The following is a 13,740-nucleotide window of genomic DNA, read 5'->3' as shown; positions in this document are numbered from 1 at the left end:
CAAACAGGCAACAATCTCAACTTAGTCCAGGCGCAACCGCATCAGAATTGCGTCCCAACATTGTTCCTAAAATCGTCCAAACATCACATCAAGTCGCACCGTGCTATCCAATTAACGCAGTAGTCAAAGGCAACGCTTCTCTCCTGCCTCTTTCCTTTGATGGCATCTATATACCGTAGGACACTGCAGTTCGAGTATCATCTCGGTCACTAACCCTGAAATTTTCAGTTCTTTTTCAACAAAGACCTCATTTCGTGAGATTGAGGTACTCTGCTGCATGGAGCCTATGAGGGTAATAGTAAGAAATACCATCTAACAAGTTGCAGGGTATTCAACATCCCAAGTACAATTATATGTGCAACTGAAACGCAATGCTATATAACTTCAATCCCAGGTTTATCCTTACTTCCCGGTTGCAAATAGCAACTTATCATTCCCAGACGCCTTAATCTAAACCCATCATCGACCTCAAAAAAGAGAAACGCATGCAAACGCCAACTTCAAAAAACACCATTTTTAAAAATGGCTAAATCCACCACGAAGGCACGATGTTTCCCCTTTCATAAAAATTCGTTTAGAAACGCTCAAGTCCGGCTACCAACGTCGACTATTACAAAGATTATCAGTATGCATACTTTATAAACAACATAAAGACCAGGCAAAACTTACTTAAACGCAGAAGCAACCTTGGGCCTTTTAACAGGCGGCTTCTTCTTCTCCATCCTCCTCGCCTTGACCACCCTCTTCTCCACCTCCTTCTCCTCCTCATCAGAGCTCTCAGTTCCAGTAAAACCAAGCAGCATCTTGTCCTGAAACGTCAAAGGGGAGTTACTCCTACTTCTACCCCGAGCAGCTTTTTTCCGGGGAGGAGGAGGCGACCGGCTTCTGGTGCGGCTTCTGGCGTTTTCACCGCCGCTGCTGCTGTTCCTGCTGCGACTGCGGGTGGCAGACCGGTTGCGCTGGTCGTAACCGTGGGGGCGGTTGGACATTCGCCTGTTGGACTGGGGCTGCCACTCTCTTGGGCTGTCGCGGCGGGAGGAGATCTTGTCGAGGGATTGGCCGCTGTGGTAGCCGCTGTCGTTTCTTTTGTTGTAGGGGACGCGGTCGTTGCGGTCACGGTAGGTACTCCCGCGGGGGGTGTCGGAGTGGCGGTCGTCACTGCGACGTTTGGTGGAGGGAGGCTCGACGGCGTTGGGGGACCAAGGGTCGGCGGTTATGTCGGCTGGGGTTGGGGGCGAGGCACTTCGGCGACGCTTTATGCCGCGGTCTCTGTCGCGGTCATCAGGATAACGTGACCAGCGGTCTTGGTTGCTGCTCTGGCCACGACGATCACGATCGCGTGGGGAGTCTTGATGCCTGGGCTGGTGGGGGGGCGAACGGCGAGAGCGGAAGCCAACATCATCGTCTCTAACGGAGCGGTCATCCCGTCTACCTCTTTTGTCTTCAAAGCTGTCATACTCGCTACCGTACCGGCTGTCAACTGGAGCCGGGGCGGGGGAGGCTGGCTGAGGCGGCTCATACTTGGGCGGCAACTTGATCTCAACAGAAGGGGAAAGAGGAGGGGTAGGCTCGTATGTGGAGTACTCAATCCTATTGTCTGGTGGAAACGTCCTCCTCACCATGCCAGGGTAGTGACGAAAGATGGGGTCATTCTTCAGCCTCTCCCACTCCTCCTTGTCCCGCACCGACTTGCAAAAGTCCATCAAGTCATACTCATTGAAGTACTTTGACTTGATGCACGTGGCATTGTAAGCCGGTGGGATGGTGGGATCTTCCGTGAAGTGGAAGGGGAGTGGGATGCCAACGGGGTCGGCGGGCTTTGGGTCCAGGTCCGGGAAGACATGCTTGTTGTCCACCACAAAGTCCCACTCGTTGGGATCTTTGGGTGGACTTGGCGACCCGGCCCTCCCCCGGCGTTTCTTTTGGCCTTCACGGCCCTCGACTGCTGGCTGCTCCAAAGCTGGGATGTCTTCAGCCGGTACTTGACTGCCATCCGCCAACGAACTTACGACATTTGCGGGCGGGTTGGTCACATCCGCCGACGATCCCGCACCGCCCGCCAACGCCCCGTCACCGCCCGTCACCGACTGCCGCCGAGCTGGGCTGGCGTCCGGTGACACCTGGTTTTCGTCCGCAGCCGCCTGCTGCCGGACTTGCTGGCTATGCGGCCGGTCTCTGCGCTGACCATTTCGGCCTTGGCTGTCATTGCCATTACCATTGCCGTTGTTATTGCGGTTTCCATTTCGGTTTCTATCCCTGTTCCTCCTCCGCCGGTCCTTTCTATCTCGATTGTTGTTCGAGTGCTGGTGTCTGCCATCTGCCTGCTGATGGGCGGGTGGGAACGGAGGAGGAACCCAGCCGGGCGGAGGAGGCGGGGGATATGCCCCCGTGGCAGGGGGAGGAGGGCTGAACCCAGCTGCGTGGGCAGCATAGTATGGGGCGGCAGGTGGTGGAGGCGGGGCTTGACTGCCAAAAGGAGGTTGGGCATATGGCGCAGGTCCTGTAGGCGGACCTGGCTGACCGTACTGCTGAGGAGGATAATTCGGGGCACCGCCATATGGGCCGGCTTGTGGGTGATATGGTGGAACATATTGATGCTGGCCGTAAGGAGGTTGCTGGCCATACTGTTGTGGATACTGTGGAGGAACTGGTGGAATATACTGACCATGCTGCGGTGCCTGCTGTGGTGGCTGCGGTGCTTGATAACCTCCAGCATACTGGGCTGGTGGATATGGTTGCTGCGGCTGGTAAGGATGAGAAGGGGGAGGTCCTGGTGGAGGTGGAGGGGGTTGGTTTGGGGGACGAGGTGCAACACCAGGGGGCAAACCGGGTGGACCGGCAGAAGACAGACCTGGTGGGCCACTGGGATTGAAGCCGGGAGGACCATTGGGGGTGTAGCCAGGAGGACCAGGTGGAAGACCAGGAGGGCCACCAGAAGTCAAGCCAGGTGGACCAGCAGGAGGCAAGCCGGGAGGAACAGGAGGCATGCCAGCATATCCGGGGACGGGATAGCCTGAAGGTGGTGGGTATCCGCCCATAGCTTGACCGTGATTCGGCAGGGGAGGGTAACGCTCTACGACTGGCCCGCGTCTCTCTTGCGATGAGTTGTTACGGTTGGAACCACCTTGCTCTTGATGCCGCGACTGCCAGCGCTGAATACCGCTGTGCCAAGAATGTTAGTAAACAAATCGAAGTGGGAAAGGGGTTTGAACGTCTTCCGGATCGAAGGAGTCGAGTTGTGAAGAAAGAAATGGACGACCTACTCCATAATCGGTCTCTGCGGTTCGGGGCAAGCCAACGTCCAATGATCTTTTCCGCAGTTGTAACACTGCTCGTTGGGTTTCTTATCTGGGGATGACTGGCCAGGTGCTGTGGACATGTTGGTGTGATTGGAAAGTCGGGGGAAGAGTCGTGGTTGAGGCAAGTGAAATGAGAACAGTCCAAAAAAGATACCCAACTGCTGGGGTCCAAAAAACCTTCTCAGTATTCAACAATGGACAATGCCAGGTAGAGCTGCAAGAGAGCACTATTGTTGCCGACAATAATGAAGGGGTCGTGGTGAATAGGGAAGGCGCGTATCGTTCGTCTGATCTCCAATGTAATGAATGTCGCACAAGGGTAGCGATTCTGCCCGTGATACCGCGATACCACACCAAGGCGATCTCAAGACACGACCGGCCTCGACACGACGTGAGATAACGCTTGACGCCTATTCCTGGCATTCGAATAGGGGGCTTCGGCACTGCTAGGTCGTCCTCAAGTCCACGCGATCCTCCGAAATAACTAAGTCACAGTTCAGGGGTAGTTGAGCCCAGGCGGTTTGGCGACACTCAGTGAGCAGCAGACTCGGCCGCACTTCAATCTCCTCCTTCTTTGATCCCAGCCCGGCCAGACAGCAGCAGCACCATAGAGATGAATAGCAATAGTGAGTGATAATGGTTCTCAGCCTTGTAACATGAGAGCTAAAGATGCAGGGACTCGCGGATGGTCGTTGCGGATGCGGCGTGATCGGACCTGCATGTCAAAATTCAGAGGTTGAACGCTCCTCTCATCGGTAAGCGCTCGGATCTCCTCAGCCGCCACGGTCAGCCCCCGCAGGCCTCACTCATGTCACGTGAGCCGATTTCTGTGGTTCTCATCAAGAGATGCTGTTGAGGCTACTTGAAACCAAGCTCGATACTTGAAGACAATACCTGTCATTGTGAGCAGGTTTTATTGTTGAGTCGATGGTGATGATGGATGAATGGTATTGAGATGGGATGAAACGGTTGATATCGGCAGCCATACGGCAGATGCAAAGAGCAGCAAAGGAGCAGTTTCAGATGCCATTGTCCACATTGTTCCTCTATCAACCTTGAAGTCGGACAAGCTCATCTTGATATTCAGATACGGGAAGTAGTTTGTAAATGTCTATAACTCAACAACTCCTCAAGCACCCTGGGCAACAGGCTGCGAGGAGGAAAACAACAAAAACAGTAAAATAAGGAAATGCCCAGCGCAGCACCACCCCGCGTCCAAGACTCGATATGAGCGGCGGCTTTCAACAAGACCAGCGAGAGGGAGGACCTTGTAGTGATCCGAGGTGCTGAAGGTGTCAGAGGGGGGCGGGGGAGACACACGCAAGCAAGAGCTGGAGAGTTGGAGACGTCAACAGCCAGAGAGCACAACCTCAACAGCTAAAATGGCCGGAACGTAGAGAAAGAGACAAGAAAATGAGAAGTGCAGCAATGAATGCTGTCCGTGAGTGGTTTTGACGTTCAGAATTCGAGAGCCAAGGAGAACGGAATCCGACTCAGCGCAGTGAGAATTTCCGGCGACGGTTTGCTGATTGAATTCGCTGGACGGCGATGCCCTGCCAGTCGGTCAGCGGCCGCAGCGACGGCGAGAAAGAGGAGGATGAATGAAGAAGAGATTGGCGGCAGCGGTGCGGGTGGGAAGACGTGCCCTTTTGAAAGAAACACCTCCCAGGCGCCAGGTGGGGCAGCTGTGAGAGATGCACGTGTTGCTGGTGGGTGAGAGTTTGGCGGGGGGTGGTCCGTGAACGAGGCTCTGAAACCTGGAACCGTTGGCCTATCTTATCGCCGAGGATTCCCCGGTCCACCGACAAATGATGATGCTTGGTTCAGGCAGTGAATTGCTGCGCGCCAGTTACCAAGTAGGTGGGTGAATCGAGAGAAAAATACAAGGCCATGACCACGATTACCGCCTCCTACAACGACGCCATGATGATGCTTTAGGTTCTCGACACCTCATCTCTACGCCCCACGATAGTCCTATGTTCCGACTGCACCAATAGACGGAGTATTTCGATTATTCTGGATCTTTTCCCCCTCCATATGTGACTGCTCCGTCTCTTTCGAATATGTTGGTTCGCGCATTTCCAATAATCTCCGTTGACATCGCTCGAGTTGGGAGACATCGCCGCTATTGCGGTCCCTGATCCTCTTTTCCTCTCTACTGCTAAGCGCCACCATTCCTTTACGATTCAACGACGCTCCTTTATCTTTTCGAGCAAAAAATGCCAGGCCTCCCTTGTAAGTCGCTCCCCATACCACACACACGTCATGCCCGCATCCAGGCAAGCAAGCAGTTCGCAACCCAGCCCCTGATCATCGCAGCGCAAACCAGCAGCTTCCTGCCCCGCCATGCCCTGCCCCTTCAACAACCATCACTGACCGTCGAGTCTTGCAGCCTCCGTCGACCTCGACGAATGTATCGCCCGTCTTTACAAGAAGGAACTCCTCGCCGAGTCGGTCATCGAGGCGATATGCGCCAAAACAAAAGAGCTCCTCATGAGGGAGTCCAATGTTGTCCATGTCAAAGCCCCAGTAACCGTCGTCGGCGATATCCACGGCCAGTTCTACGACCTGATTGAGATCTTCCGCATCGGAGGTTTCTGTCCCGACACCAACTATCTATTTCTAGGTGACTATGTCGACCGCGGCATGTTCTCAGTCGAGACCATCTCGCTGCTCGTATGCCTCAAGCTGCGCTACCCCAACCGGCTGCACCTTATCAGGGGCAACCACGAGTCTCGAGGCGTAACACAGTCTTATGGGTTCTACACGGAATGCTCGAGGAAATACGGCAACGCCAACGTCTGGCACCATTTCACGGATATGTTTGACTACTTGACGTTGAGTGTGGTGATTGACGACAGGATATTCTGCGTACATGGTGGTTAGTTTGAACCCCGTTGCCTTTCCTTTCATCCTTCTCATCCCTGACAAATCCCCTTCTTGGCAGGCCTCTCCCCATCAATCCACTCCATCGACCAAATCAAGATCATAGACCGCTTCCGCGAGATCCCCCACGAAGGCCCCATGGCGGATCTCGTCTGGTCCGATCCCGACCCCGAGCGCGACGAGTTCTCCCTGTCACCCCGCGGCGCAGGCTACACATTTGGGTCACAAGTCGTGAAGAAGTTTCTCGAAGTCAACAAGATGGAACACATCCTCCGCGCCCATCAGCTGTGCCAGGAGGGATACCAGACGCTGTTTGACAACCAGCTATCGACGGTGTGGAGCGCCCCAAATTACTGTTACCGCTGTGGAAACATGGCGAGTGTGCTGGAAGTGGGGGAGAACGGAGAGAGGGTGTTCAACGTTTTCGAAGCCGCGCCCGAGAATGACCAGGTCAAGGACATGCAGATGGGGCAGGATAAGATGGGGGAGCAGGGGCAGTTGCCGGATTACTTCTTATAAGGGTGAGGTTGGGAAACTAGAACTAGAAGTGCTGCCAAGGGAAGGCATGTGGAAACCACAGCGTTGGCGCAGGGGAGTAGAGCGAGAGAAGGTGCTCATGTTTCGCTTTTGATTGGATCTCGGGGATGTATCAGGCACGCCTCAAGCAGGCCCAACTGGGACAAGAGAGGGGGTTTATTTGTAGGATGTCATGCACCAAGTTGCATCCTCCTCAAACTGTTGGGCAGGGGCAATAATAGGGCATGTTCCTGTATGTGTTTTGAAGAATAGTGCATGACATACCTATAGAGGGAGACGAATGATACCAAATGAATGAGGAGTTATTTACTCGAAGAGATTTCCTCCAAAAGACACTTTGGTATTCCGTGGTAGAGATGGTTTTGTGATTCACTCTCATTGTAGTACTAGTCGCAGATGCATGGTGTGGTGACCATGACTGCTGCATGCTAGAACCTATCTTGTTGTGAGAGAGTGTCTTGAATCCCCAGTCTCATTAACTTGTGAAGTTGCTCCAAAACATAACAAGCCATGCCATGTTGTGGGAGGCTATGTTCTACTGAGGCTCTCATGCTTAGTTGCTCTCTCTCTCTCTCAGCTCCCATGCTTAATCGTCCTCTCTCTCGGCTCTCATGCAGTCGTCGCCAAGATCAAGGTTCACCGGCCGACTGCATGTCAACGGCAACGGGGGTTCGTTTACATTCGGAAAAGGGGCCCCCTCAGATGTTTGTTGACTTTCGCATAGGGGTTCACAAGCAATGTTCAAATAGACATACAAAAAAAAAGACGAGAAGCGCAGACTGGGCATTTGATGTGTATTTGAGAAGGGACTCTGCTCGCAGAGCCCCAGAAGCAAGTGTGTGAGAGAAAGTATTGTCCACGCTATACAATTTGCAATCCCCAAATCGTCCCTACCCTTCCATCTTCCACCAAAAGCAAGAACAACCCAGATTGCACGACTTGCTGCCCCGCACTATTCTTCCTTCGACTTTTCCCTTTTTGGTTCCAAATCTAAACCCTCGTGTCTGCTTCTAGCAAAAAAAAGTGAATCGCGCCTGAGAATTCGAGTCGCAAAGTGGTGATTGGGGTCGCTGAAGCTCCAAGTCGTTCGTTCCTTTTCCTCGCTTTCAACAGCTCAATCCAGTGGTCGTGAGAAGTAATGTTGTCGGTGACGCGATGTTTACCAGTCCTTAGCAATCTCAAAGGCCCAATCGAACTTGAGATGGGTCTTCTTGTCGTCGTCAACAAAGCTAGAGGCAACATGGTATGTGGCTCTGACCATCATGCCGCTTGGGGCCGTCTCTTCTTGGACTGTTGAGCTGGTTGGTCAGTATCGTGCTTCACCCCTAAAAAAAAAATAAAAAAAAAAGGAAAAAGAAAACGAATTGTACGCACACTTCTTTGTGTAAAAGGGCTGCTTGACGGTGTTGGGAGCATAAGAGCCCTGTTGTTGCTTTGTTAGCAAAACTGCAATTGCGTGGTGGAATACATCAGGAAGAAACTTACAATCATTTCGTCAGACTTGCCACCAGGGATCGTAATACCCTTGCGCTTGATGACCTGAACGTAATGGAGACCGCTGAGGATCTCATGTTGAACCTTGAACTGGGCGCTCATCGTGAAGGTGACGCCCTCCTTGATCTTGAATGGTGTCTTCTTGAGGCTCTCAACACTGCCGGGGGCCGAGAGGTCGATGACAACCGGGGGACGACCAGGAGACTCCATGGTAAGAGACTGAATGATGCAGACACGAGGGTCGTTGGGGTCGGAGAGGTCGTTTCCGCCAGTCAGACCAAGAGAAGCCTTGTAGCGCTGGAGAGACTCATCGCCCTCGTCTGAGTGGGTTTGGTTAGCGTTGGCCAGACAGAAGACAGCAGAGGCAGTGTTTTTGGCACGCTTCAAGGCGCTGCCGATGGGACTCGTCTGCTCATCCAGAGCATCTTGATGGGGGTATGGAGACGGAAGACGGCGGGAGGGTGTTCGAATCAAGCCCGGGTCCGGGGCTTTGGCACCACTCAAAGCGCGACCACGGCCATTGGCATCTGTCTTCTCCTCCGAGTTCTCCTGGAACGTGACTTTATTTCCAGAAGACATGTTGATCTCGGTTGGACTCGAGGGCGGAAGAAAAATAGGTGTTGTGGGTTGTGAGAGAGAAAGAGAGAAAATGCTGAAGTGGATGGTGTGTGGTGAGGCCGTGGGAGGTAGGGAAGAATGCAGTTGGTGGTGTTGAGAAGGGTAAGACAGTTTCCGAGTGTCGAAAGCCTCAGGCAGGGCCAGCCAGACGAGTCGTTGCAGAGAACAATAGCCAGCCAGCAGTGAATAACGGTTTTCGACGGAACAACCGGGGCTCTCGACGAGTGAACAGCACCTGCTCCGGCAGCTTTCCCGGCAGCTTGACGGGGCATTGAGCTCGACTCCCGGGATGCTCCAAGTTTAACCCTAGCAAAAGCACTTATATCTTGCTCCCGCCACATTTCCGTCTCTATTCCATTATCACGATAACAAGCCTTCCACCGAGGTGCAATGCTCATCCAGCACTTGCTGAAATACCCCAACCCGCCGCAACCCCCTCGCCAAAGCTCTCACTCGCGTCCTTTTATATATATCACTCCTGATGCAAAACCCACTGGGCAGTCGTTTACTTACCCATCTTTTGGTACTCAGCCAAGCTCTGCTTAGGCTGGGAGAGCTTGTAGCCCGAGTTGTTCTCGGGCAGGAGATCCTCTTCGTGGCCAGACATGATGATAAAGTAAAGTTACGGTGAGCGTTGTGATGTGGGGATTGGGCACGTCGGTTCGGTTTTGACTCGTGGTGGCAGGCGCAGACGGCGTCGTTGAGTCTAGTAATTAGGGGCGGGTGTCGTTGAGTTAAGGTAGGTAAAACTACTTGTAAGGGAACCAGAACACCGGGGAAGGGGGCTGAGGATGATGATGGGAGCTTATTTATTTGGGCTGGGCCTGATGGAGCAAGGTGGATGAGGGGTGGTTGATGGAGGGGTTCCTCAGGCAATCCTTTCTTTGGCTAGCCAGTGAGACCAAGCCGCCCCTTGGTGGGGTCTTTGAGACCGCAAGCATCTGGCCCTGAATCATGCAGCTCTGCAGCATTGGAACCGTCGCAACTTCTGGAACAAATAGCCTGACGAGGGGCCGGACCTCATCAGAGGCCCCAACTGTTTTGATGGGGGCTCTGTTCTACCGACCTGGTTGGCCAGCACCAGCATGCCCAATTGGCCCAACTGAGGGCTTTGACATCGAGACTGAGGGGTCAGGCCGAGCAGCGCCGCCCAGAGGTGAGGCCACTTGCTACTATATATGTTATCCCGACCACACGCTTATTATTTAGCTGAAGGACCCGAGAAGAACATCCATATCCTCGACAGTCGTCCCTAACGGTCGATCTATCTGACCGGAAACGACGCGAGCGGCCGTGTTACAGATACAACCGACACTAACACTCTGGGAAGCCGTTTGGCGGAGATGCTGTTAGTTCCACTTAATACGTCGGCTGCTGCCGTCACCCCTTGTCGACCTCGACATGCCAAGGTGCCAGGACGGGAGCGGTCACCCAGGTTTCGAGCTCGGTGCAGCTCTAGGTATTCAACAATTTAAAGATATCATAACTAAGCCATGACTCTTGTCCACGAAGCTCGTTGTTGTCCATCTTCACTTTTCTCACGCAGCACTCAGAATTAACAAGCCTTCCATCAACGGTCAATAAATATGGGACATTGAAGGTTCCGAGGAGAGCCCAGCCAAGACTGCCACCCAAGCTGCATCCCCAAGCTGCACACCGCTCCTTTTGTTCTTCTGCGTCCATCGCAAAGACGTTTGGGGATCTGGCTTTTTGATTGTACAAGAGCACGGAAGAAACGATTATCCGGTCGCGAACTTGACAGCACCGACGACTTCCATTTTCTCCGGGTCCAAAAAGGGGCTCGAAGGTCCGTGCAGCATGGAACAGATTCGGCAACGTCGTTGAAGGGCTCAAGGGTCACCCGCAAGACCAGATTCAAAGACAACGTGAAAACTTCCCCAGATTTTATGGAGCAAGGGAGACTGCATACAACGCATGTAGGTAGGTGTTGGCGAGCGCCTGCCGCGAGGATCAGCCGCAAGGGGACGGCAGCCTCATGAGGGGTTGTCAGTAACGGGGAATGGGGAGTTGATGGCGTGTACAACCATCATGTCCCACTTCTGGAAGAAACAGCGTGGGAGGCTTGAGGGAGATGTCGTTTCTGGCCTGAAAACGATGCCTTCTTCGCAACTTGGAAGGTTGCAATTCGTTGACAGTTCGGGCTCCCCACGGAACCACGGCGCGTGTGTGTGGACGCCCCCATGTCGATTCCCCTCACGCTGGCTGCAATCCAGAGCCAATCAAAACCTCCGATCAACGGCCCATTCTGGCCCCTTCCCGTGACCTCGATGACTTCCAAAGTGGTAGGTGGTCCGTGCCATCAACACGCTAAACCCTTCCCCATGGGTCCAGTCGCGCTGTTGGGGTGTTGAGCTTAAGGAGATCCCGGGGCCCCGGCCACTTTTCTCCCAATCTGTCACTTTCCCAAAGAGAGAGGTTTAACAGATTGCGCCTGGGGAAATCGTCAACTGCACCAAGCACTTTGTCAACCTGTCAATCCCATCCTGTCGCACCATCTTTGTATGCTGCGCCGAAGCATTGGACCGCATCTTTTTTCTGCTGTTTATTACCCAGATATCCCGGGCCCTGTAGCTACCTAGGCTCTGGATTGATCCCAACAAAGCTCGTTGCCTTGTGGACGACTGATTTCCCACGAAGGCCCCTGCGGCTGCGCGCAAAAGATTTCGCTTGTTGCGCACTTCGATCCCACATCAAACTTTCATCCAAATACATCTCGTTGCGAATCACGAACATACACAAAACGGAACCATTTCTGGAGGGCTCAAGCTCCCCAAGACGCACACTCGCAGCAGACAAAATGGCCACACACCGTCACCTGCCTCAGCGCTACAATCAGTTCATGATTGATGATGTTCCACCGCGTATGACCCGCTTTTCCCTACTGCACAATCGCAGTGAACAGAAACTCACCTCGGATCACTAGATAACGAACTGGTTTCCCGTCGCCGGCTAGGCCGGACAAGATTGTCCCCAAAGGTGGCTGCGTTCACCCATAACGACGCCAACGATCCCCTTCTCGATGACACGTTCGACTACGCGCATCTGCGCGCCCCACTTCCCAAGGGGATCGTATCGCCAATCTGGGGGCTCAACAAGTCATCGCCGAGCAGCTACTTTCTCATGCGCCGCAGTCGCGATGGCTTTGTGTCTGCCACCGGGATGTTCAAGGCGAGCTTCCCGTATGCGAACCTAGAAGAGGAGGAGGCAGAGCGCAGATACATCAAATCGCAGCCGACTACGAGTGCCAACGAGACTGCCGGCAATGTGTGGATCCCGCCCCAGCAGGCTCTTGATCTTGCGGTTGAGTACAAGATTCTTCCGTGGATTCGCGCACTCCTGGATCCGTCGGAAATTGCCGTCAACCCGTCGTCTGAGGGGCCAAAAGCCCCACCCGCCTTCCATGGACTCACCCAATATCCTCTCCCACCCCCGACTCCCTCCCGCTTGCGTCGCAGCAGTCGCTCGGCCAGCCCAGCGAAGACGGCGCCACCCTCCACCAGGCGCCCTATTGCGACCCCCAGGAGAAGAAGGGCTGGATCGAAGCCCCCTGTCCCTAGTGTAGTTGAATCCCAGCCTGCCGACTCCCAGGCAACTCTTGTGAACGGCGGTGGCGGCGATGACGAGATATTCCAGACCACCAGTGTTTCTGCCCCAGTTACAACCGTGGCCAAGGTTGAGGAGGTCAAGGAGGGCGAGGTGAAGGTTGAGGCTGTCGAGCAAGACTCGGGCGCTGTCCTGAATACGACCGAGGAGCCCAAGATCAAGGTTCATGTTGATCAGGATGTCAAGGTGGATGCCGATGGCGAAGAGGTCAAGCACACCAAGGTTGACGTTGAGGTTCCCATTTTCGGTGGTAAGCTTCCCTCTTCGGAGGAGGCTGCCAAGATGGTCGCTGAGGCCCGGGCTATGGTGGAGGCTGCTACCAAAGCGGTTGATAACGAGGCTGCTGTCGAGCCTACCAAGTCGAAGCGCAAGGCCGACGACATCGCTGAGGATGAAGATGACCAGGACGAAGACGCTCCAGAGTCTCGTCAAGCGAAGAAGGTCAAGACCGAGGCGGAGATTAGAAAGCAGAAGATCCGCAGAAGGGCCTTCTTCGGTGTCACAGCCACAGTTGCCGTGGGTGCTATTGGGTGAGTTTTGGGTTGATATGATTGCTCCGAGTGACGCTAGCTAACACGTTTTTGCAGTGCTCTTCTTCCAATGATCACCCCTTATATTGCCAATGCTCTATAGGATCCTCCCTTGTTGCTCTTTTCCAAGTTTTTTTCTCTGTCCAAAATTCGGTTGTCTGGATGAGGTGGGCCTCATATCTTCGTTGGCTGAGGATGTGGTCTGTTCGGAGTCGGAGGATCTATCACATTAGCTATTGGGGTCTTGGAGTTTTCCGGAGGATCAGTCAAGGATATGTGGAAAGTGAGGCTTTCCCTGACATTTTCTCACATTTGGTTGCGTTCTTTGTTTCTTTGCACATACATACCCCTTCGCGGCCTCTGCCGTCTTCCAACACGGCCGATTAAATAGGGATGGGAGGGAGGAGGGACAATCGTTTAGTTGGGCCTGGCAGTATCGTCTCGTGGGATCCTTTTGGAGACAGGAAATCGATACAACCGTACTCATACACCCATTGTAATTGAAGGCATTTTTTTTTTCACAGCGATGTATGTAGTACTTGACTGTGAGCTTCACAAAATGAGATTCTTGCTGCACTACCCTACGGCAGTATCTCTCATACCTACTATATAGTTTTCGCGGTCAACTTTGTAAAGCTTGCTCGAAATTTCGAACTCATCCCATGTGCCCATCCATACCCATCATCAGTTGTCTGCCCACATCTTATCCACCTACCACTCCAGAGCGGAGATACTCGGCGCCGATGCAGCGC

The 13,740-nt window shown here is 53.6% G+C and overlaps 5 protein-coding genes across 5 annotated transcripts; 2 read left to right on the top strand and 3 right to left on the bottom strand.

Moving 5' to 3' along the window:
* Positions 1-254: 254 nt before the first annotated feature.
* Positions 255-5,373, bottom strand: QC764_608680 (uncharacterized protein). The gene is made up of 3 exons (XM_062949349.1): positions 3,264-5,373; positions 670-3,162; positions 255-607 (listed from the first exon to the last, which is right to left on the bottom strand). Exons 1-3 carry the CDS (start codon positions 3,377-3,379, stop codon positions 595-597), a joined length of 2,622 nt encoding a protein of 873 aa, XP_062798080.1. The 5' UTR covers positions 3,380-5,373; the 3' UTR covers positions 255-594.
* PPG1 (putative serine/threonine protein phosphatase) lies at positions 4,355-7,065 on the top strand. The gene is made up of 3 exons (XM_062949348.1): positions 4,355-5,534; positions 5,692-6,180; positions 6,247-7,065. Exons 1-3 carry the CDS (start codon positions 5,519-5,521, stop codon positions 6,702-6,704), a joined length of 963 nt encoding a protein of 320 aa, XP_062798079.1. The 5' UTR covers positions 4,355-5,518; the 3' UTR covers positions 6,705-7,065.
* Positions 7,066-7,445: 380 nt separating this feature from the next.
* On the bottom strand, positions 7,446-8,795 carry RDI1_2 (rho GDP dissociation inhibitor; the record flags this gene model as incomplete). The annotated part of the gene is made up of 3 exons (XM_062941053.1): positions 7,446-8,012; positions 8,097-8,145; positions 8,208-8,795. The coding sequence occupies 3 exons, from the start codon at positions 8,793-8,795 to the stop codon at positions 7,882-7,884; spliced, it is 768 nt and encodes a 255-aa protein (XP_062798078.1). The 3' UTR covers positions 7,446-7,881.
* A 399-nt stretch (positions 8,796-9,194) lies between these two features.
* Positions 9,195-9,829, bottom strand: RDI1_1 (rho GDP dissociation inhibitor; the record flags this gene model as incomplete). Its single annotated transcript, XM_062941052.1, has 2 exons — positions 9,348-9,829; positions 9,195-9,286 (listed from the first exon to the last, which is right to left on the bottom strand). The coding sequence occupies exons 1-2, from the start codon at positions 9,439-9,441 to the stop codon at positions 9,195-9,197; spliced, it is 186 nt and encodes a 61-aa protein (XP_062798077.1). The 5' UTR covers positions 9,442-9,829.
* A 902-nt stretch (positions 9,830-10,731) lies between these two features.
* Positions 10,732-13,091, top strand: QC764_608650 (uncharacterized protein; the record flags this gene model as incomplete). Its single annotated transcript, XM_062949347.1, has 3 exons — positions 10,732-11,716; positions 11,779-12,988; positions 13,046-13,091. The coding sequence occupies exons 1-3, from the start codon at positions 11,653-11,655 to the stop codon at positions 13,089-13,091; spliced, it is 1,320 nt and encodes a 439-aa protein (XP_062798076.1). The 5' UTR covers positions 10,732-11,652.
* Positions 13,092-13,740: the final 649 nt, after the last annotated feature.

The sequence above is a fragment of the Podospora pseudoanserina genome, chromosome 6 (assembly GCF_035222485.1).
Source record: "Podospora pseudoanserina strain CBS 124.78 chromosome 6, whole genome shotgun sequence".
Taxonomy (NCBI): Eukaryota; Fungi; Ascomycota; class Sordariomycetes; order Sordariales; family Podosporaceae; genus Podospora; species Podospora pseudoanserina.
The sequence above is the reverse complement of the archived record's forward strand: the minus strand, read 5'-3'. Positions and strand labels throughout refer to the sequence as shown.